The sequence below is a fragment of the Podarcis melisellensis genome (assembly GCF_964234715.1).
Source record: "Podarcis melisellensis genome assembly, chromosome: 7".
NCBI lineage: Eukaryota > Metazoa > Chordata > Lepidosauria > Squamata > Lacertidae > Podarcis > Podarcis melisellensis.
In genome coordinates, this window is record NC_138539.1 from 79,500,200 (window position 1) to 79,525,252 (window position 25,053).

The following is a 25,053-nucleotide window of genomic DNA, read 5'->3' on the forward strand; positions in this document are numbered from 1 at the left end:
TTGGGTGGACTTCTCCATCCTTATCAGACCACTATTCTGGTCTAGTGGGATGAAGTAGAATGTCTGCTGACATGGCCGATCAAACCCCACTACTTCTGAATCTCCTGTGTCTGTATATAAATAAAGTACCTTGCTCCCAGCTCTGCTCTTCTTTGGAAATAATGCAATTTGACAGTTAGCCATTCATTCAGCCACCTGCCAGTCTCTTGTTGATATTTTGTATATAAAAGTCAAACGGTTTATATGTGGTTAACTCATTACATTCAATAGTATGAATTCCTTTATACATTCCTTTAAAATGGAATTTACCTTAAAAAATTGAATAACAAAATGAATCTCCCACAGGGAAAAACAAACAGGTCTCTGAAAACACATTACTGAGCATAGGAACAAAAGCAGACATCGTATTAGGGATGCAACTGTAGTGCAACAGTTCTTGGATTATGGTCATATTCTAGGAGATTTTTGGGGGTTGGGTTGTTGTTTTTTGATGGATTAAGTATCACAAATTCCAGTCAGTCAAGATGAAAATTACACAAACTGGATCCCAACACATCCTGGCTTTACATACTGAGCAGCATTCATATCTTACAGATTAAATGAAATATGTTGGTTCTTGTGGTTTTCTTCACTGTTCAATATGTGAAGAAAAAAAATATGAGCTTTGTCAGAATTAGAATTCATCTCAGGGTGAGGATTCAAAGGAATTGGGGAATTGTTTTTGGGGGGGCGTTGGTTGTTGTATTTAGAATGTGCTGTAGGACTATAATGGTGGAGGTTAAAAGCCCCCCTCCCATGGCATTTAAAAAATCGAAAACACACTCACTCACTGAAACATAAATTGGCAACAGTCAATTTTTGTTGTTGTTTAGTCGTTTAGTCGTGTCCAACTCTTCGTGACCCCATGGACCAGAGCACGCCAGGCACTCCTGTCTTCCACTGCCTCCCGCAATTTAGTCAAACTCATGCTGGTAGCTTCGAGAACACTGTCCAACCATCTCGTCCTCTGTCATCCCCTTCTCCTTGTGCCCTCCATCTTTCCCAACATCAGGGTCTTTTCCAGGGAGTCTTCTCTTCTCATGAGGTGGCCAAAGTACTGGAGCCTCAGCTTCAGGATCTGTCCTTCCAGTGAGCACTCAGGCTGATTTCCTTCAGAATGGATAGGTTTGATCTTCTTGCTGTCCATGGGACTCTCAAGAGTCTCCTCCAACACCATAATTCAAAAGCATCAATTCTTTGGCGATCAGCCTTCTTTATGGCCCAGCTCTCACTTCCATACATCACTACTGGGAAAACCATAGCTTTAACCATACGGACCTTTGTTGGCAAGGCGATGTCTCTGCTTTGGTGGCAGTGACCCAGTAGTGCTTTATTCAGCTAAGCAGAATCAACAGTCAATTAGTAGCTTCTAAATGGGGACTTTCTCCAAAAGAAAAACTTAGCAAGAAGCAATACATACAAACATTGGTAGAATAGACCAACTATGTTAATAATTGCTGTAACCTATTTGAGAATGTTTAAAACAACAACTTGGGGCCTTTTGTAGGGTACTAAGGCATAATGTGAATTGTACTGAAAATTACTTGCTGAAAATTACTTAGGCCGGCGATGCCTGTGCTTGGGATGGTTGTAAAGTTTTGATGGTTTTTACAGTGGCTTCATTCATTCATGCTTTGATCTCTCCTTGATTATGTTCTCACTGTGTCCACCCGATTGTACAATATTAGCTAAGTTGCAGAGTAGACAAGGTGTTTTGGAGTTGTTGTTGTTGTTGGTTTAGTGCGAAAACATAGATTTTGTAGGGCCACTGGGTTGTGGGTTGGCCGTTTGACCAACCCTGCTTTGAGGACTTAATTAAGAGCCTCTGGTTTGGGCCATCTCCTCCACCAATGATTTGTGCATATTAGAACACTTCTATGGCAAAACCCCACAGGCAGACTATATTTGTTCACTTCAGTAGTTTCTTATGTTTATGGTGTCTCCTGTTGACAATTAAATAGTTACTGTCACTAAAATAGGTAACGGAACAAGAAGACACTTATTTGCTTTCAACAATCCTTATCAAGATCCACTATTCACAGAGGCCAAATATTTTCCTTTTGAGGGTTCCCGGCGCTCAGTGATAGCAATCAGTAGTTCCATTATCATTACTGTGAGACTGAAGGTAGAGATTGAAATTTAGAATTAGGTTTGAAAAAAGAAAGAAAGTGTTGAGCTGGGAGTTGTAGAAATCCAGGGAAGAACAATATCTAAATGAGAAACAGATATTCCTATTTTTCATTTAAGCAATTAATTTGCAAAGCTAAGAAACAGCACAGATATCAAGGTGCAGAGGCAGACTTTTAAGGCTTGCATTTAACAGTGATTGGCAGCCCTTAGCTATGTCCTCTGTCTTATGTCCTGAAAGTTTATGGGACAGCAAGGGGCCTTGGTGAAATGATAAGAGGTGTGGATTCTTGCTCTTTGTTTTTGAGAAATATGTCCCCACCCCAATTTGCCTCTGGCAGAGAGGCATTGTTTTATGACTTAAATAATAATGAGGCCATATCTAAGTAAGTGTCTTTGCAGGGGAGCCCCATTATATTACAGTCATACCTCGGGTTGAAGTAGCTTCGGGATGAATATTTTCGGGTTGCGCTCTGTGGTGACCCGGAAGTAACAGACTGCCGCTTGTGCATGCGCAGACGCTCAAAATGACATCATGCGCATGCGCGGAAGCGGTGAAAGCCGGCACGCGCAGTCGCGTCTTATGTTTACTTCAGGAAGCGAATGGGGCTCCAGAACGGATCCCATTCGTATCCAGAGGTACCACTGTATTGGGTTCCACTGCCAACAATTTCTTGCTACAGTCTGGAACTGCACATCAGCAGAACTGTATTCTAAAATGTAATGTGACCTCATGTCCAGGAACTAGGCTGCTTCTGGAGTGGACATAGCTAGGAATGTTGTATTGGAAGAAGGAAGAGTAGTTCCTGTCCTGTTTTGGAGTAAATGAATTATCATATGGCCAGTGCAGATTTAACATGGTTCATCTTAAAACAACAGGTAAAGGGACTGGGAACAAGCATGGTGAACTCAACGATTTCCCCAGTTTATCTCCTGTCTTTCATGTATCCTCCTTTCATTTATACATAGTACTAACCAAGGGTTGACACACCCCTCTTAATCCTAGTTGTGCCAGCATAGTTAAGAATGAACACAACACAGCACTAATTTTACTGTTGACACAATCCTCTTAAACGCGGCTAAGGCTGGTGGCACAATTTCTTTAGGATGGGGCAGGTGAATGGAGCTTGCAGGCCTCCCTAGTATTTCTGATTCCTTAACCATGGTTAAGGAATTATTTATATTGCATCTGCACCAGTCTATGAAAGTATGAGGAGTTGAGTGAGTTGTTTCCCCCCACTTTAGTTGTCTTGTCAGGAAGAAATACTGCTGCGCTGATGTAGAGACCACCCCTAAGGTGTTGGTAAAGATAGTTGAAGCACTGGCTTAATTAAGAATGGTAAGATGCAAATATGTGTTAATTTACTTCAAACACTTTCACAAGAGATACAGGGAAAACACTTTTCCCTTGCTAATGTGTCTGCTTTGAACTTGTTAATATGGTTGTCACAGTATCTAATGTGGGAAATAGCACTGTTTTAAATTCAAAGAGAAGTCCCTACTTATTTGCCTATTTAATCTGAATAATCTGACATATTCACGTTGTCCTCTTTTCTGTGAATGGATATGGCTTAAGCAAGAGCATTAGTGTAATTGCTGAATATGAAACATCTGATCTCTCTGGCCAGCTGGCCTCTCCTGAGGTAAACGGTCTGTGGGGGGTGGGGGTGGGGAGAGAGACAGAGACAAATCTCAACATATTATTTTGTGAATCACAGCAATGTGGTTCCTTTTGACATCGCAGGTTGTAATTAGGCTGGCCTGAAAAAGAGGGCAGGGTTCCTGTGCATTTAATAGCTGTACAGAAGAGAGAATTTCAGCAGTTATAGCTTAACATGCTAGCTGCAATTTCTGAAATCCCCTCATCTGCACAGATGTTAAAGGCGCAGGAATCCTGTCCTCTTGCACCAGGGCAACCTAAAACTAATAGAGATTGGACTACTAAAGTGAGACGACTGATTTAATTAGACACATTAAATTAAATTTTTTGTTACTTTTTCACTACATTATCAAATCATATAGAGTACTGTCACGGCCACCCAGGAGTGGTCCCAGCTCACAAGAGACCTCACTCCGTTGCAGCTTATTTACAAGAAAAGTTTATTGAAGATTTCTGCTTCTCATACAGTTCAGCATTGTGGCCGTACGTCTGCCACGTTAGACCGCTGAAGTCCCCTCTGACTCCTCCCCTCTTCCGCACCAACTTAATAGCCTGGCTCTAGACCACCTCTTCCTCTCCTTTCTTTTCCGCAGGGTCTTCCTGCCCCCCTGGGTTCCCTCTCTCCGTGACTCGCCTGAGGCTGAATCCTCTGCCGCCTCTTCCCCCCTCTTTCTGGCTTTAGGGCCGGGCTCCTCCCCTGAGCTCTCTCCACTTCCGCGCGCCTCTACGTTTGAACTTGGCGCGCGTACGTTGCTGCTGACCTTTCTTTCGACCGCTACACCACCCCCTGCTCTGCTCTCCACCCTTTCCGGCTGAACACCCTGCTCCAACCCCCTCTCTCTGTTCTCTCCTAATCCTGCTCCCTCCGAGAGGCTGACGACTCCACCCCCTTTACTCCGTTCCGGCTGAGACGTCTCTTGCTTCCTCTGTCTTCCACTGGGCTCCTCTCCGCTTCTCCCTTCTCCTCCCCTTTGCTTGATTAAGGTAACCCCCTTTTGAGAATCCTCTGACTCGCTGCTCAGACTCGTGGATTCCCTCAGAATTCCGTCATCTTCTTCCTCATCCTTCTGCCCCTCCTCCCACTCGCTCTCCGTCTCCTCTGTCATCTCCTCCTCTCTCCCAGAAACCCTGACATCCATCCCCCCCTCGAAGCCCCCCCTTCCCCCCTCCCGCTCGCCGGGGACCGGTTGTGGAAACTGCGGCTCTTCGGGGGTAGGCTCAGGATACAGGTCGTCTACGTCAATGTTCTCTGCTGGCAGTTCTGTGTAAGTGTATTCGAAGTCGGGTTCTTCCCCCAAATGCTTCTCAGTCTCTGCTTCCATCGCTACTTCCTCCGGTGCTGCCCGCCAAGGACCTATCAGCCACCTCTTACGCCATTCCTCCTCTGGCTGCTCCTCCCACCAATAAGGGGTTTCCGTGTCCACCCCCGAGCACGATCCCCTGAGCGGGCTTGATTCTGGTGTTCTTTCCTCGGGGGAAGAGAAACCCCTGAACGTGCTATCTGACAATGTGGGTGTGAAAAGCCAGTCATCAAAGTACTCAGCTGGCATGGGTCTATGTGGGAAAAGTGCATGGAACTCTTCTTTCAAAAGGGGTTCGTCTAACTCGTAGCCTGGCACCCAACTATTAGCAGCGGCTGGTGTGCCCTCCCTGGCGAGAAAATATTCAACTCCCTCCTCCCCCCATCTCGAGTCCAGTATCTCTGTGACCTCGTTAAGAGTTCCTGGTCTTGGCGATTCCCCCCTCTCAGGCGCCCTCCTACGTGGCTCTGGGGGTGCTCCTGACTCTTGAAACCTGTGTGGGGTTTTGTAGGGAGTGAGCACCGACCTATGAAAGACCGGGTGCACCCTGGAACCTTCCGGAAGGGCTAGACGAAAAGCCACCGGATTGATCTTAGCCTCAACTTGATATGGCCCTAGCTGCCTGTGTCCTAACTTCTTCTTGGCCAATGACCTGGCCGGCATCGCGTGGGCTGCTAACCACACCCAGTCCCCAACCTGGATGTCCTCTCCCGCCCTCCTGTGCTTATCGGCCTGCACCTTATACGCCTGTTTTGCCAGCTCCAAATGTCTCCGCAGCTCCTCGTGCACCTCTTGCAACTCCGCTGCAAACTGGTCGGCATCTTGAGGCCCCCCCCCTCCTGGTGCCGCAAATCTCGGGAAGGTTCTGGGATGACGGCCATTGTTCGCGAAGAAAGGCGTCACCCCGGTGGAAGCGTGTTTCGTGTTGTTGTAGGCGAATTCAGCCATCGGCAGATAGTCCACCCACGCCGCAGGTCGCTGGTTGGCGTAGCACCGCAGGTACTGCTGCATGATCGCGTTGACCCTCTCCGCTTGACCGTTGGTTTGTGGATGCCTCGCCGATGTCAGGTTGATTTTGACGTGCAAGATGCCCAGAAGCTTTCGCCAGAAAGTGGAAACAAACTGGCGCCCCCTGTCGGACAAGACGGACTGCGGAAGTCCATGCACTCTGAAGACGTGATCGATGAAGAGCTTTGCGGTCTGTTCTGCCGTCGCCACCTTGGCACAAGGGATGAAGTGCGCCATCTTGGTGAACAAGTCCACCACCACTAACACCGCCGTCTTACCTCTGGAGCTGGGCAGGTCTGTAACAAAGTCCAACGCTACCCTCTCCCATGGTTGCTGCGGTGTCTCCAGCGGTTCTAGCAATCCCGCCTGCTTCTGGTGCACTGGTTTGGACCTCTGGCAGATATCACACCTGGCGACGTAGTCCGCCACCTCTCCTCTCATCTGGGGCCACCAAAAGTCTCTAGCCACCAACTCCATCGTCTTCTCTTTGCCGAAATGGCCTGCACTAGGGGCGTCATGCAACTGTTGCAGAACCTTGGCTCGAAGATCGTCGGTGGGCACGTAAAGGGCACCCTTACGAGTCAAAAGTCCATCTTGTAATTGAAACTCATCGTTTTGTCGCGACCCTCCGCGTAGCTCCTCCATCTTAGACTGTGCAAACTGATCCCTTTGCAACGCGCGTCGCACCGCGTCCAGGTCGACTGCGATGGTAGCGCACGTCCACGCCTGCGGTGCGAAAATGTGCTTTGCTGCGATTGGAGCTGCTTCCTCCAAGTATTGCGGCTTTCGGGACAGCGCGTCTGCAATAACATTGGAGTCTCCTGGGATGTATTCTATTTTGAAGTCGAAGTCCGCAAAGAACTCCGCCCAGCGCATGTGTCGCTGGGTCTGCAACTTAGCCGTCCGCCAATACTCTAAGTTCTTGTGATCCGTGCGGACCTGCACCGTGTGCTTGGCTCCTATTAAGAAGTGTCGCCACGCTTTGAAAGCTGCATGAATGGCCAACAACTCCCTGTCCCATATGGTATAATTGCGCTCCGTCTTGCTGAGCTTCCGGGAGTAGAACGCACCCGGTCGCCAGTTGCCTTGTGAATCCTCTTGCAAAAGAACGGCCCCAACCGCTCTATCTGACGCATCGGTCTCTACCCGCATGGGTCTGCCGGGATTCACGTGGAGCAGCTGCTCTTCGGAGGCGAAAAGACCTTTAAGCGTCCGGAAGGACCGCTCCGCTTGTTCGGTCCAGACGAACTTCTTCTTCTTGGAACTGAGGGTGTCAGTGATCGCCGCCGTCGCGTTCGCAAAACCTTTAATAAACTTGCGGTAAAAATTGGCAAAGCCGATGAACCTCTGGACCTCTTTCCGATTTCGAGGGCTTTTCCAGTCCAACAGCGCTTGAACCTTAGCCCTGTCCATGGCCAGTCCCTCGTCGGACAACTTGTAGCCAAGGAAATCAACCTCTCTGACATCAAACTGGCACTTTTCCAACTTGGCGTACAGCCTGTGTTCCTTCAGCCTCTGCAGGACCTCCCTCACGTCCTTATCGTGATCCTCCGGCGATTCCGAGAAAATCAGGATATCGTCGAGAAAGCAGACACACTTTTTGTAGAGGAGACCTGCTAGCACGTGGTGCATAAATGCTTGAAAAACGTGGCTGCCATTTTGGAGGCCGAAAGGCATGACTCTGTATTCGTATGTGCCCAGAGGGGTGAACATGGCGGTCTTCCACTCATCTCCTTTCCGGATGCGGATGAGATTGTAAGCTCCACGTAGGTCCAGCTTGGTGAAAATCTTGCCCCTCCTGACGGTCGCTAAAAGGTCGTCAATCTTGGGCATGGGGAAAGCTTTGGGCTTAGTCAAGCTGTTGATGAACCTGTAATCCACTATAAGCCTTTTTTGGGGCGTGTCCTTCTTCTTCACAAAGAAAACAGGGCTGCCTCCCGCTGCTTTAGATTCCTGGATGAAACCTCGCTTGAGGTTATGGTCTATGAACCCCCGAAGCTCTTGCATTTCGTCCTCCGACATGGAGTACAGCTTGGCAGCAGGCAATTGCGCCCCTGGCACTAAATCAATCGCGCAGTCGTAAGGTCTATGAGGCGGCAACTTGTCAGCTTCCTTCTCACAGAAAACCTCCAAGAATTCCTGGTACTTGTGAGGCACTGTTTGCACCATACCCAGATGCAATGGCTGCTCAGCTTCTCCTCCCTGATCGGTCTGAAAGCAATGCTGAGCACAATACGATGAACAAAAGTTGATCTGCCTCTGGTACCACGCAACCGCGGGACTGTGCCTCTCCAGCCAACTCATGCCTAACACGATGGGTGTGTCCGATAAGTGGGTGACATTGAAACTAATAAGCTCTCGATGGTTGCCAATCTGCATCATCATGGGAGGGGTTTGCTGCACCACTTGCCCCCCCAGCAACTTCCTGCCGTCCACCGTGACCACGTTCAGAGGCGTCGTTGCAGGCAGGAGCGCCATGTTGTGTTGCTTAACGAACTGCAGTCCCATGAAGTCGGCGTTGCTTCCCGAATCGATCGTTATTGGAACCTCGAGGAGTCTCCCATCAGGCAACTGGAGTGTTGCTGTGAGCAGAACTGCCGGTTTGGGAGGCAAAGGGTCCACGCTCTGCAGTGATGCTGGGGGCTTGTCTACAGATCCGCCTGGCTGAGCCCCAGTAGCTCTGCTTCCAGCCAGGCACTGTCGTTTCCCTGAAGCTGCTCCCCTGGTTGCACCTCTGCTGTTACAGTTGCCAGCGCTGCAGTGTGCTTCTGGAGCCTCTGGGGGCACTCTTTCGCCATATGGTGCGCACTGTCACAGATGTAACACTTCCTGGTTCCTCTAGGAGGCTTCGCTTTGGCTGCACCAGGGACAGGGCTCTGGGATGGCTTCTGAGCCCTAGCACCACCAATCTCCATTGGCTCCTCTCTGTCCTTCCCCATTGGCGAGGGGTGCGCACGGCCGAAGTCCCTGTGCACAAAAGGGAGAGTCCTTGCTTGCGCACGCGCTTGGGGCCCGTCCTCCTCGTGCCACGGACGCCCCTCATGTCGAATTCCAAGAGCTAAAGCCCGTTGCACCACGTCTTCTAGGGTCTGGGGTCTGTCCCCCCTAGCGATCTCATCCTTGATGGGGGGGCTCAATCCCTCCCAAAAAAGATCTCTGACCGGTTTACTGTCCTTTGGCCAATCTAAGGCGGTGAGCAATGCAAAAAATTTAGAGTGGTATTGGCGCACAGTCGCTTTCCCCTGCCTCAGCCCGTGCATTTGACGGCGCGCAATGTCCACATCCACAGAGGATTGAAAACAAGAATCCATCGCTTTGATGAACGCAGTTGAATCGCGACGGGCCGGTCCATCTTCGCGCCACAAATTGCGTAGCCAAGCCCTGGCCTCCCCATGCAGGTGCGAAACAATGAACCCCACTCTCTCCTCCTCATCTTTAAAATCGTGACGGAGTAAGTGCAGTGCATATACAACGTCCGCTCTGAAATTGGGATAGTCTTGCAAGTTGCCATTAAAATGCGGAACTAGGGCACCCCCCCTCCGTCCAAGCGCAATGCCCTCCGCTCTGGATCCTGGGGCCCCCGCCTTGTCCGCGCGCTCCCACCTTGCCTGCAAATCCTGGCACGTCTTCTCCAAGTCGTCATTCTTCTTCTGCGAAGCAATGACTGCCGATGTGAGAGCGGTAACCTGATTCCGCAATGCAACCAGCTGCTCCTCAGCGCTCATGGCTGCTCCCGTTCGTGAGCTTCGCAAAAAAAAAATTTTTGCTTTCTGAGAGGGGACTTACTGTCACGGCCACCCAGGAGTGGTCCCAGCTCACAAGAGACCTCACTCCGTTGCAGCTTATTTACAAGAAAAGTTTATTGAAGATTTCTGCTTCTCATACAGTTCAGCATTGTGGCCGTACGTCTGCCACGTTAGACCGCTGAAGTCCCCTCTGACTCCTCCCCTCTTCCGCACCAACTTAATAGCCTGGCTCTAGACCACCTCTTCCTCTCCTTTCTTTTCCGCAGGGTTTTCCTGCCCCCCTGGGTTCCCTCTCTCCGTGACTCGCCTGAGGCTGAATCCTCTGCCGCCTCTTCCCCCCTCTTTCTGGCTTTAGGGCCGGGCTCCTCCCCTGAGCTCTCTCCACTTCCGCGCGCCTCTACGTTTGAACTTGGCGCGCGTACGTTGCTGCTGACCTTTCTTTCGACCGCTACACCACCCCCTGCTCTGCTCTCCACCCTTTCCGGCTGAACACCCTGCTCCAACCCCCTCTCTCTGTTCTCTCCTAATCCTGCTCCCTCCGAGAGGCTGACGACTCCACCCCCTTTACTCCGTTCCGGCTGAGACGTCTCTTGCTTCCTCTGTCTTCCACTGGGCTCCTCTCCGCTTCTCCCTTCTCCTCCCCTTTGCTTGATTAAGGTAACCCCCTTTTGAGAATCCTCTGACTCGCTGCTCAGACTCGTGGATTCCCTCAGAATTCCGTCATCTTCTTCCTCATCCTTCTGCCCCTCCTCCCACTCGCTCTCCGTCTCCTCTGTCATCTCCTCCTCTCTCCCAGAAACCCTGACAAGTAGTAAAAAATATTTTGGATGAGATGGAAGGGCTACATGGATGCGAGCATTGCTACTACAACTGTTTTAGGTTGTGTATATTTAATTTTTCATTCCATGTGGGGCTATTCCACACATTACAGATTTATTCCTGAGCCGACACACAAAAGAGAGCTGCAGCCAGTCTTAGCTCTCTGATGTATGGGCATGAATGAGTTGCATTGTTTTCCAGCACTTGTTGATCATCTTTATGTTTTAAGTGTGTACTTAAATCTCTGGAATATGATTCAGGAGAAGCAATGTGTGAAGAAACTCATATATTGGTAGCACGGAACACCAAGTAGTGGCTCTTGCAGACATTAAAGCACGGTTGGATAATCCTTCTGCATTAAGTGCATTTTTCAATGAGTGGCTGCACCAGATCTGTCAGCTTCTGACACTGTCAGGTGGATATAAATTGTCCGGAGCTCATATCAGAACCAGAATAATAGTGCTTAACTTTATCAGTGCTGAAATTAGTGCAGTCTGCACTGTAAAGGAGTACAGTCTTTTTGGAATCCTATTTGCACCTGGCCTAAAGAAAGTTTTCTGTATTCTGTTAAAATGATGACATTTTAAATTTTCAGTGAGCTACCTGCAGCTTCCTAACTTCAAGATCTTTTGCTTGAGATGTAGCTCAGCTGTAATGTTTGGGTTAAGGGTTTTGAGGGCAGAGGGTTGCGTTTTTCTTCTCCTTGTTTGGGCTATGGACGAAGGTAAAGTCTGTGCAGGAAGGAGTTGTGGCCATATTGGTGATGGCTCCCGTGTCTCTGCCCACTTGCAGTTTGGTCATTCTTCTCCGTTGATAGTGAGATGATGCCCCAAAGGTGCCTGGGACATTATTTTACATTTTATGCCCTAACACCTCACCCAGCTACAGATATGACATAAGAACTGTTACAGCAAAAGTCTGAAGAGAGTGTCCTTCAGCCTGAAGCAGCATTGAAAGTGCTATGGAAACCAGCAGTGGAGGAAAACTTCGGGGTGTGGGGTGGTTTATTTTGATGGATTCTGGTTACACAATTAAATCGATCATATAGAACTTGGCTTTTTACGTGCCTGTTCTCTGCCTGTTCCTTTGTTTAATTTATTTACTCATCAAATTCCTATGACACCCTTAATCCAAAGGATCGCAGGGTAGTTTACAATATAAAAATACAAAAATGCATAACTAGTAACAAAAAAATAATATGCAAAACTAGTAACAAATAAAAACAATACCCCCCCAAGGTATGATGTGGTAGTGAAATGGGCAGTGTTGACCTTTAGTTGTGAAGTTGAGATTTCAGTTTTAGTACGTGGAACGGCAAGCTACAGCCATTTGCATCAGTACCTTTCAAAGTGACCAATAGGAACACTTTAAAGTTTGTTGTTTGTTGAGTATTGTGCTGCATCTTTGTGGTTTGTTATGCTAAATACTTAACTTTGATCAAATATTAATGTTGCCAATACTAAATTGCATTTAGTGATTAAGCTATTTTTGTTTCCCCCCTTCAGTGTGACAATGCAAAGGGACTTAAAGCCTTCTACGATGCAATAAAATATGGACCTACACACCTAATGGTTTTTGGTGGAGTATGTACAACCGTAACATCCATCATTGCTGAATCCCTAATAGGATGGAATTTGGTACAGGTAAGAACAACACCTTATAGATATATTGATTGATACCTTTGAAATGTTAGGATGTTCTTTGGAAAACTATGTAGATTTTTTATTATTATTAATAGTTCTGCCCTGGGTTGAGCAGTCTTTAGGCTTGTATGAGCTGCTTTTCACGAGAACCTAAAGGTCTACTGACAGGAAACAGTGACTGGGATGGAGTCAGAATCTAAATGGTAGCTCAAGGAACCAGTTGCCTACAGGTTACTATGAACCATATACTGAAATGGCCTGCATCTAAAAGTACAAAGGTACATCTATTACAGATCAAGAATTCTAGCATCAACCTCCAATCTCCCAAACTGATCAGCAGAGAGGGACAAAAGCAATTATAGGTAGTGGGCACTAAAGCAGAGAGATAAGCACAATGGCAGTCATTTAATATAAGGCATTTTTTGTATATTTCACTGGGCAAGTGAATATGCATAGGCTTGCTTATCACATCACATCAGTAAGAAAACCAGACGAACGGCCTGATCCTGTGCATACTTGCTCACAAGAGAGGTCTACTGAATTCAAAGGGACCTACTCCAATTGTTCATATAATGGAATCTTAGAAGTTAAAAGTAGGGTGGGGAAACGAAGGTCTTTTACAGTGGGGCTTCTACTAAAAGTTCAGTAATGCAAAATGCCTATCAGTCTATGGGACTCACTTAGTTGCTGGCTCAAAAGGCATGGAAATAATAATTAAGGCACCTTCACAACAGGTAAGCTATCAGTTTTCAGCTTGTAGCCCAAGACAACCTGGACTATTTTAATAAATTCTGAAAAGGGGACTTCTTTGTTTGGTACTGTAAGTCTGTGATTCTTGCTGTGGGCTTGCATAAGTAGGCCTTGACTACCTTCAATTTATTTTAGGGTCCCAGTATGTAGGAAGCCATAGTTACCGGTACCTTAGCATAGTGCCCTAGAAGTTAAATTATTACCTGGCAAATGTCTGTTACCTGTTAGAAATTATACTGTCAGTCCAACGTTATGAATGACTACAAAAGACATCAGAGCTGGGAGTTCTTAAACCTTTGTGACTGATGCGGCATCAATGAATATATAAATTTGACAGACGATGTGACGTGATGGTGATATTGCCATAGCAATGCAGCCTTAATTGCACAGTTATGTATCAAGAACAGACGGAGGACAAATCCTGCATACTCACGAGGCTGCATCTTCTTGAAAACTGATATTGCAGCATACTGGCAGATTTTAGCACGCGATGACGGCATCCAGATACGACAGATACAACATAGTGATCTTGCTGGCGGGGGTGGACCCTGATCGGCAGGAAAAGAGCTAAAAGAAAGCAATGGGGATGTAACAAAGGATGTTTTTGAAGTGCATTGATAACATGAAACTGAAAAGTTGGAGAAAGAGTAGGAAAATCGCTGGTTAAGCTACCTCTAGCCTTAAATTGCTGAAATGCATGCAGCTTTGAATTGCGGTCCTTACCTAGCCTCTTCATTTGGAAGTGCTATGCAGTAGTAGGATTGTAGCAATGAGAGAGGTGGTTTTATTTTTATTTTGCAGTGTGGGGACTTAACTCCTCAGGGATAATCCAGCCTGTTGCCTGAATGTTAGATTCTTTTTAAAGGAAGAAGTCTCTTTTCTCTTACTGATGGGCATTCAAGATGAAAATACGCAGACAGTATTCTGCTCAGTTACTTCCAAGAAATAAGTCTGCTCTTGACTTCCAATTTTGTGGCGAATAAGCCCAAAGGCATGGGGATATCATTCATATTTTTTTGTTAAATAACAGTGCATTTTGAAATTACTTAAAAAGCTAAAATTATTTCCTAGTCAAATTAACTTTTATCCTATTTGAATCTTGGCCAGTGCAGATGTGGTAGAAACTATGAACGTCAACTGCCCATGAGTTTCCACATTCAGGCATGTGTGAGAAAAAGGTTGTGTCTCCATGTCACATTAAGAAAGAGAGGTGATCTGAGCTGGGGAGCTTGTTGTATATTTGACAACAGAAAATCACTTCCCTTCTAGACCAATCTGGGCCATACCTATTCACCTGGAAAGTCGGCTAGAAATACCCATAGCCAACTATTGTTATTTTGCAGTTAATGCTGAGAAACAAGGCTGGTGCTGATGGGATACAGCTTAATAAATGCTTAGTAATAAATAGTGGCTTGATATGTGACATTGTGGGGCTACGGTTTTGAGAAATATAAGCCCATAGCTCCCTTGGGCATGCGGAACAAGTTGTGCAGTTCTTGGACTCCTGGCTAGTGCTTCCATAAATGTCTGAAATGGTTGCTGGTTCTTTGGTTTATGATACCCTTTTTTTTAAAAAAAGAAGTAGTTTATAATCTGTTTTTATGGAGTGTTATATTTAGCTTAAGGATGAGAGAGGCATTTCTCGTTCTTGTAGGAGTCTAAATAAAATGGAGCCGGTAGGCAGGGGAAGCAAATCTGAGCTAGGAGGGATCATTTGCTGCCTATAAAACACAGCTAGGAAGGAAAGGAGGGGGTGAATCCATGCTTTGCAGCTTCCCCCCGCTTTCCCATTTTCAAGAACAGATCTCTGGCAACGGTAATTTGAAGGAGGGAGACCTCAGAGCTGCTTGGTTCCTTTGACAGGGTCTATGCCCCTGTTAAATAGGTTACCTTATGGCTTCAGCATAGCGGTACTGTGCAAACCCACTGGGAGTTCTAACCTGACTGATGTACAGATGTACAGAAGGGTAGCTGGGAAGCATTCACAAAGTGTGTTCATTTCTGCAACATCATGGCCCTTGGTGTTAATAGAGATCCTTCACAGAAGTTGCTAAAGTTGACAAGGTAACAGTGCGATTTCTCTGCCTGCCATCGTGCTAGCCTTCCACATCTTTAGAAAGTTAGCAGCTATATAGCCTTTGCTGTCGCTTAAAAACAGCTGTTAACTCTGTGACAAAATGTGCCTGCCGTCTGCCTGTAGTAATTCATTAGACATTGGAAGTAACGTTGACACATGGTTGTATTTGTCACAGAGACTAGGTTCTGATAAAAATAAAATGTCTGTTCTTTTGTGCCTACTGTCTGTATCACTGCCGGTGAACTGTAGCTTGAACTGAAAGCGACATTGGTGGATTATTTGGAAAGGTAATGGGCTCAGTCTTCAGCTATTGACTCAAGGAAATGAGGGAGCAAGTGCATAGTTCATGGCTTGAGCCCACCCTTAAATCCAGAATGTTAGCCTTTGAGGGGATGAAGGTCAGACGACCAATATCAGGGCTTCCTTAGTACAGTGGTACCTCAGGTTAAGAACTTAATTCGTTCTGGAGGTCGGTTCTTAACCTGAAACTGTTCTTAACCTGAGGTACCACTTTAGCTATTGGGGTCTCCCGCTGCCGCCGCACCACCGCCGTGTGATTTCTGTTCTCATCCTGAAGCAAAGTTCTTAACCTGAGGTACTATTTCTGGGTTAGCGGAGTCTGTAACCTGAAGCGTCTGTAACCCGAGGTACCACTGTGCTGTGAGGGTAAACACTCAATATTGAGTGTGCACTCCAGGTATTAATGGCAGGCATATTCCTTCCCTCCCCGCCAGCTTTGAGCAGCATGACATAGTGAAATGGGCAGTGTTGACCTTTAGTTGTGAAGTTTTATCTGCTTTTGATATGCCTTATCAGTCCCCTTACTCTCTGCCAGGGTGCTGTGGCTTGTAAATAAGCAAATGTGTGGATCTTGTTGTCTTCTTCTTTGGCAATCACTCATAGCTGAGTAAGATTGTCTTCCGTGAACATAATCTTAATGGTGATTCCATAAGTGACTGTGGAGGCCAATTCTGAATCCACACGGCCTTCCACAGTGGGGTCATAGGTTTCCCAGCGGGAGTTGATCACGGTGACGGTTTGCCAAATGTGCCTTCCTAGGGTACCTTTTCTAGCCACTCCCCCTTTACGGGGTGAGCAGAGTGGATCCTAAAAAGGTCTGCTCAGTCATGGATACAGCTGCCGAGCTGCTCAACTGCGTCATTCCTTGAGTCAGAACGACTGAATCTGTATCCACTGCCCATTAGGACTAGGGGCTTCCAGATTTCACGGTTCTGCCCCTGTTACCATTTGCCGATTGCCATGGGACTTTTTTGGGTTTGGGATGGGTTTTTGGAAGATGCCTGCACGTGAATTTGTTTTATGCGTGTAGATCAGTGCACGCTGACCAATGCACAGTCTTCACAGTAAGGCTCTATTCCGATGGCATTAGTATCATGATGACTGATACATTCTTATCTGCTGCAGCCTTCATCCACCTTCAGAGCTGTTGTAACTTGCCACTTGTTATCTTCTGCCTATTCTGCTGTTGAGGACTCATTCTTTGTCTAGCTCCTCCCCTTTGACCTTACTGCCTTGGGTGACCCTGCTGGGAGTACAATACTCCCAATGGCTTCGCTCACAAGGGTCATAGGAACATGCAAGCCCACTCACCACAACAAGGTGAGCGAGTGAGGTGTGTGATGTAAGGGGAAGTAATACAAGTGCCATAGTATCAGGTCCACCTTGTGTCAAACTGAAGAGTAAGGCAAAAATGAAGCAAATGGTTATCATAACACCAAAATCTACATGATGGTCAGATGAGTGCGAAGATCTGAGCTGGAGCCTTTGGTACCAGTCAGACAGTACTAATTCACACGCTCTGACGTACTGTTGTTAAGAGATGACTGTCTTGCCTGGCTTCCCTATAGCTTCCCCCTATGGTCAGAGCTTGGTACCTACCTACATGTAGGTAGAGCTTCCACCTGGTTCAAGATCCTCTGCAGGCACAGTGAATGCAAGAGTATATAACTGTAAACTGGTTGTGGTTGTTGTGGTTATTGTTATTGTTTTCTATTGATTTATTGGTTTGTTCGTTGCTCGTGCAGGATATTTTGGGTTTTTTAAATGTTTGATGCTTTGTTGTGTTTTCATACATGTTGCAAGCCACCCAGAGTGGCTGGGAAACCCAGCAAGATGGGTGGGATATAAATCTAAAAGAATATTATTATTATTAATTTCCTTTTTTAAAAAAATTAATGCATATTAGCTGGTTAACAAAAGTAGCATTCCATCAGTTAAATTCCCCTAAACCTCAAACACAATTCCTCCCATAAATGAAAATAATCAACACATTTAGCAAACCTTTCACTAACTAATCCCTATCGCTTAAATATCATCAACAGAAAAATACATTAATATAAAAATACGTTGCAGTTTAAGCCAATTAAATTAATCAAAGTCTATTAAAGTAATGCAGTAAAACAGCAGAGTACAAGTACCCTAATCTCAATCAGCATAACAGCAATAGAAAATGAGCTGACATCTTCAGTCCCTGAAACCTCCATGCCAAGACAGTGCATGAATACAAATAACTGACAACAGCTCATCTCTCACCTGGGCTGCCTTGCCTCCTAACTCTCGCCTAGGACATTCTCCAACATGGGCTTCTCCTTCTCTCACCAAGGAGCTGAAAAGCAATAGAAGTAAAGTAAAGGGACCCCTGACCATTAGGTCCAGACGTGACCGACTCTGGAGTTGCGGCGCTCATCTCGCTTTATTGGCCAAGGGAGCCGGCGTACAGCTTCCGGGTCATGTGGCCAGCATGACTAAGCCGCTTCTGGCAAACCAGAGCAGCGCACGGAAACGCCGTTTACCTTCCCACCTGAGCGGTACCTATTTATCTACTTGCACTTTGACGTGCTTTCGAACTGCTAGGTTGGCAGGAGCAGGGACCGAGCAACGGGAGCTCACCCCGTCGCAGGGATTCGAACAACCGACCTTCTGATCGGCAAGTCCTAGGCTCTGTGGTTTAACCCACAGCGCCACCTGCGTCCCTGAAAAGCAATATAGTTTGCATCAAAAGGAATGGCCTTCTCTAGGTGCCTCCTTTCCAATGGTTTTGTCCACTTAGATCACGAATTTCAGCTTCACTATGAGAGGAGCATTCTGTTCCCTGGGCAGTGGTCTGGGTGCCTGAGGCTTTATTTAGGTTTAAAGAGTGTCTCAAGGGAAATCTAAAAAAAATGTAGTATAAACACTGACAACTGGGAAATACTGGCCTGCGAGTGCTCCAGTTGGAGAACAGCCTTTACCAAAGGTGTCATGGGCTTTGAAGACACTCAAACTCAGGATGCAAGGGAGAGACGTGCTAAGAGGAAGGCACGCTTGGCAGATCCACACCGTGATCAACTACTGCCCAGAAACCAATGTCCCCACTGTGGAAGGACGTGTGGGTCCAGAATTGGCTTCCACAGTCACTTACGGACTCATTGTTAAAACCGTGTTAATGGAAGACAATCTTACTCGGCTACGAGTGATCACCAAAGAAGAAGAAGATTTTGTCTCACAAACTGGCCCCTTGCAAATAGGAGAAGAAATCTTCAATATAGTTAGCATTAGCTAACAGTACAGTGGTAATAATAACTAATAATAATAAATTTTATTTAAATTCCGCCCTCCCCAGCCGAAGCCGGGCTCAGGGCGGCTAACAACAATAAAACAGTACAACAGTACAACACAACACAACACTCTAAAACCATTCCTTATAAAATTAATTCAAATTAAACCACTGGCAACCATTGGGCCAGAGCTCTGCGAAGATTGCCGAAGGAGGGAGTCAGGCTGTGCCCTGGCCAAAGGCCTGGTGGAACAGCTCTGTCTTGCAGGCCCTGCGAAAGGATGTCAAGTCCCGCAGGGCCCTAGTCTCTTGTGACAGAGTGTTCCACCAGATCGGAGCCACAGCCGAAAAAGCCCTGGCACTAGTTGAGGCCAGCCTAACCTCTCTGTGGCCTGGGACCTTCAAGATGGTTTTATTTGAAGACCGTAAGTTTCTCTGTGGGACATACCAGGAGAGGCAGTCCCGTAGGTACGAGGGTCCTAGGCCGTATAGGGCTTTAAAGGTTAAAACCAGTACTTAATTTGTTCCGGAGGTCCATTCTTAACCTGAAACCGTTCTTAACCTGAAGCACCACTTTAGCTAATGGGGCCTCCTGCTGCCACCGCGCCGCCGGAGCACAATTTCTGTTCTTATCCTGAAGCAAAGTTCTTAACCTGAAGCACTATTTCTGGGTTAGTGGAGTCTGTAACCTGAAGTATATGTAACCTGAGGTACCACTGTAAAGATTTCATACTTAAGCAGCGAAGAAGAAGAAGAGTTTGGATTTGATATCCCGCCTTTCACTCCCTTTTAAGGAGTCTCAAAGCAGCTAACATTCTCCTTTCCCTTCCTCCCCCACAACAAACACTGTGTGAGATGTGTGGGGCTGAGAGACTTCAGAGAAGTGTGACTGGCCCAAGGTTACCCAGCAGCTGTACATGGAGGAGCGGAGACCCAAACCCGGTTTCACCAGATTACAAGTCTATCGCTCTTAACCACTACACCACACTGGCTAAGGGATTCACAAGCGGCCTATTCCTGTTTTCCACCTGCCATGACTGTTTTGTCTAAGGATGGAGACTGATCTATGTAATACAGTGGTACCTTGGGTTAAGTACTTAATTCGTTCTGGAGGTCCATTCTTAACCTGAAACCGTTCTTAACCTGAAGCACCACTTTAGCTAATGGGGCCTCTTGCTTCCGCCGCACCACCGGAGCATGATTTCTGTTCTCACTCTGAAGCAAAATTCTTAACCTGAGGTACTATTTCTGGGTTAGCGGAGTCTGTAACCTGAATCATATGTAACCCGAGGTACCACTGTAGCTATATTTTATATTCCCCCAGTGGAGGGGCCCACCATTGATGTAACCTGAAACCTGCCTATCTCCTCACAGAGTCTCATTTGCAAGTTTGCAAACTCCTCCCAACACTCCAGTTTGAGATTGGCCAGATGTAGACTTCATGGCTTTACTAATAGCCCCCTCCCGTCCACTTTGTTTACAAGCTAGCCTGATGATGTGGTGAACTTGAAAGCGTGCACACTGTTGTGTGACGTTTTGGTTGGTGAGGAAGGTACCACCTTCACAGACTTCTTTTTGAGTGTCAGGCCCAGTGAGCAGAGAAGCTCGTTCCTGGTGGTCTTACTCCATAAAAATCAGTTGTCTAAAAGTCCTCGCCTCCTCACAGCCATCTTAAGACATACTTCCTCTTTCTGCCAGGGGTTCTTATAACCATCAACAATACTGATAGCTTTTGTGCCAGGTAGCTGCTGCAGCATGAAAGCACAGACCATTTGCACAGAGAGTAATTAGTTAAGGCCTACTGCTGTGTGAAATGGCACCTGTAGCTGATTGACAAAGATGCATGGTGATCTATCCTGTGAACTGGGAATTAGGACAGAGCAGAGGCCAGAGCAAGCCCTAGGTGGTGGAGGAGAGGAAACAAAAAGGAAAGCTCAGGTAACTAGGGTAAGGGGCAAACAGTAAGCTCATGGCTTAATAGGGTGGGATCCACAGCAACAGGAATAAATACCAGGCTTTTCTTCCAAGTGGGGTGGTAAAGGAAGGGGTAGGGAGTGATGAAGAAGGTGAGTCGGGGAGTCCTAAGAACTGGAGAGAGAGAGGGAGAGAGACAGAAATGCTATGGTCCAGGCTGGCCCTGGAAGTGGAAGGCCTTCCAATAACCTGCAGATTTCGCCTGTTAGGAGCAGGGGCCCTGAGAGGAAGTGCTTTCCTGGTACAGTGGTACCTCGGGTTTCAGACGCTTCAGGTTACAGACTCCGCTAACCTAGAAATAGTACCTCAGGTTGAGAACTTTGCTTCAGGATGAGAACAGAAATCGCGCAGCGGCAGCGGGAGGCCCCATTAGCTAAAGTGGTACCTCAGGTTCAGAACAGCTTCAGGTTAAGAACGGACCTCCGGAACGAATTAAGTTCTTAACTTGAGGTACCACTGTATCTCCAAACAAAATCAGATGGCTTTTAGGATTCATTGTCTTTTCTGCCCTGGGATCAGGAACTAGACAAGGAAATAGTGTGAGGCAACTTAAGTTACAGTGTCCATCTTTCAAACAAACTCAGAATTGAACACAAACATGTTAAAATCTGTCCCTTGTATTCTTTTAAAACTGAGTAATCTGCATCCATCAAACAATTTGCCCCACTTTGGACTACATCTGAAGTTGAGCAACTCCTGTTTAAACAGTTGAGATCGAACCATGTTTATAATCCTGGTGCGTTGACTAGCCACAGTTTAAACCAGCTCAAATGTCTCCAAGTGGCTTTGGTGCAAGCTAATATGCTTTGATTGTTCTAGCAAGCTGTTAGTGTGCTTGCATTTCAGGAACTATATGAATTTCAAAATGGGTCATTTGATGGAAATAAATGGTTTAGATTGTGTTTGTGTAAAACAGAGAGAGAGATTTAAATTGTGTTAATTCAAATCAATCCACTCTGAGCAAGAGCCATTAAAAACAAGGATGTACTGAAGGGTCAGTTGAGTTTCCTGGCAGCCGGGATTGTGGAAGGAAGTCTGAATGTTTCTGGCCAGACTGATTCAGAACTTGACTTACTGTTAAAAGCAACAAAAATTCTCCTGCAAAAGAAATGGAATACTGTACTGTGAAAGAAGCTAGAACAATCTTCCAGCTGTCTTAAAAAACTTATGGATGGGAACTGAGGTCAAGTAGGTCTCATTCCCCAACATTTTAAATCTGAAAATGAAATCATTGAGTGTGTGACGTCCTCATTTCTAAGTATCCGAAAATTCTTAAGAAAGTTGCTCTATAGTAACTGGATTAAATGTCACAGATACCCCATGCCACCCATCCTTGTCTTAGGATCCTGTTTTTCTGAGCTGATGTTTGCTGTTTTTTTATGCTTGCAAGAGTGTTGAGATCTCCATTTTTAGTGTAAATCAACAAAGGAAAGATTTGTTGAAATGGCCTTCTGCTACATCTTGTGTTAATGTCTACAGTGTTACCTTGGTTTGCATACATCTTGGTTTGCCCACGTTTTGGATTATAAACATGTCAAACCTAAGGTCACCAGATTTTTCTCAATGAATCCAGGGATGCTTTTTAACTTCAATGGATTTTGTATGGGGAATAATTTGTAAATCTGGGGACGGTCCCCGGGAAACAGGGACGTCTGGTAACCCGGAAGTGCATGTCCTGGTTTGCAACCTTTTTTTGGATTACAACCCATTTTTTTTTATTACGAAGAAATGTTTTTTTGGAGGTCCCATTGGCAAAAGTGTGCCTTGGGTTACAACCTGTTTTTGTTTACAAATGGACCTCCAGAACGGATTATGGTTGTAAACAAAGGTACCACTGTATGCTGTAACAGGAGAGGTGAAGAAGACACAATGGAATGGCCTGCTGGGTGCAGGAATTAGCTTCCTGGGATAGAGTTACATTTAAAATAAAGCCAAGTTTCTATAACTTAGCGATAAGTTTGCAGATGTGTGCGAATTGCTTGCTGAAATCTCAGAGGGAGAAGGATTTGTGGGGAGGGGTGTTCAGTGCTCTGTATAGCTCCCTCCCTATGGAGAGCAAAACCAGAATAAATTGAGCAAAAATTAATCAAAATTTGCTCCGTTTGCATCATTTAGCCATAGTGTATAATTCAACTTTGCTCAGTGACGTGTTTGGATTGCCTGGGTTCATCACTTTGATTAAGCTTTTGCCCGAGTTTCATCTTCTTGCAGAGGAGGCAGTTCTGCAAAGAGAATTCTAATTCAGTGACAAGAGAGCATGACAATGTCTCAATGAATACTGCCTGTCTGCTTTCTCTCTCACTGCTGACAACAGCATACTTTTCTCTGCCTCTTTAGCTCCTAGAGTAGTAATTTTGGATAGGGCTGCATTCAATTTCTCTTTATTGCTTTCAGGAGAGGAACTATCTAAAGAGTCTATTACTCATTGTTCTCTAACAGTATTGCTTGTGTGCTGTGCAGGGTTCCTAAATTGCAATTGAACTAAAACAGTGCTCATACAGAATCATTAGTAACATTATGAGGGATAAGTACATGAAAACCACTTGTTTGCTGTTCTGTGGTTTTGATGGGCATAAATGGAAAGGAGGTCAAGGGTAGTGTGGTTGCATGCCATGAAATGAAAATGCAGGGACAGGCTTGCAGACTGTACAATCTGTTCTCTTGTGCAAGCCCCCTACAAATGAAAAAAATTATGTGATTATATTAGTGGCTGGTCTCCAGACATCTTAAGTGGCAGAGTAGTTCCTGTTTTTTTCCGTGGCACTTCAGCAGAAGAATGCCCCAGTAGATGGCACCAAGATTGACAGGGGATCTTATTAAAATTCAAGTATTCATTTCCCCAGGTCAGGCTGGCTGAATCTTGGAGCTGCAAAGAGAGCTGTTTCTTCAGCAATGGAGCAGCTCGGACTAGGAGCTTGTATAGAAGCTGGAGGCTGCACCTCTTCCTGACTTTCAGTCAGGCCCTGGGCTGGATCTATACTGACCTGTTTAACGTTATTAGAATGATATTAGATATGTCGTTCTAAAACGTCACAGGGCATACTTGTAAATTAAAGTGTTTTTTTTAACCTTTTTTTGTCAAAACACTGTCTCTCGGTTGCTGGCTGCTCTGCAGTGCTCTCTGGTGTCACGTTTTAGTAACACATTATGAACATTAAAAGTAGGACGTCATGTGTCAGCAAAACCCTTCCTTAACTTTTCCTTAATGTTAAAAACCATGAGTGTAGATCTGCCCCTGATCTAAGCAGGATCGCTTCCCTCCTCACATGCAGGTAGTTTGTCACTACAGCAGTGTCTCTGAAGTTCCTGCCTGGCTACTCTGGTCTTGTAGGAGATGGTTGTGTGTGTGTGTCTGAGAGTCATTCTAGGAAAATGCAGGACATTCGAGTTTTTATGCAGCTGTGCCAGTTGCGCTCTCTCTCTCTCTCTCTCTCACACACACACACACACCCCTTTCAAGTTGGCGTTGTACATAGTTTCTGTGGGCTTGGATTCCAACTGCGCAGAACACAAACCTGATTTATTTTATTAAATAACACCATAGCCCTTGCTCCCATCCCTCTACAGTATATGGCATTATTATAATATTGTTGCCTGCAAAACTACCATGAGGGAAGCAAAGCCGTATTTAGTTCTTCACCTCAAAATCAACTTTAAAAGATCCTAACACAAACCCCATCTGGACTTATTTCTCTGCACTTTTGCTGGTTTCTTCTTTATAGGCAGATAGGGGGCACATTAAGTGAATCGTTTTTTTAATCACTCCGAACTTGGAAAGGCTTTTCCTGCTGGAATGCTACTGCTAAAGTTTTGAAATTTGGCACTATCGGACTCTCCAAAAGAAGCAAAGAAATCTAAATTTCCACTTCTGCCAAATAATTTTTTTTAAAAAAATTGTAGATCATTCCTTCAAAATCAAAGCCAAAAAGTTAATTTAAAGGTGCCCAGCACAAAAATCACTGGACCTATTTGTAATTTTGTAGGATTTATCCACTCATGAGGGGCTACTGCGCTTGAGAATACCATCCAGTTCTCTCAAAATGAAAACAAAAACTTTATAATTGTTTTAAAAATTCCTCAATAATAGTAAATAGGGGAGATGCAAAACTTTGTTTTCCTGAATTTCAGGATTTCGATTTGGACCCAAACCCAATCAGGAAGCCTCTGGAGCTCTTTGGACTGAGTTGGGCTGTTTTTTGAAGGAGCAAATTGATTTTATGATCAGTGCATGCCCCTGTTTAAGACAAAGACTGAAGTAGACTCCATTAAAGCTAGGGAGGCTTACCTCTGAGTAAAAGTGCATAGGATTCCCCTGTAAAGCTTGCAGAACAGTCAGACCTACACTGCACATAG

General features: G+C 45.8%; 1 protein-coding gene across 1 annotated transcript in view; it reads left to right on the top strand.

The window, feature by feature from the left end:
* The window catches only part of GABBR2 (gamma-aminobutyric acid type B receptor subunit 2), a 293,156-nt gene that overhangs the window by 28,096 nt on the left and 240,007 nt on the right, over window positions 1-25,053 (top strand). Inside the window, exon 2 of the mRNA XM_081920031.1 lies at window positions 12,206-12,343. Coding sequence (XP_081776157.1) covers window positions 12,206-12,343 — 138 coding nt within the window. The remainder of the gene's footprint in view (window positions 1-12,205; window positions 12,344-25,053) is intronic.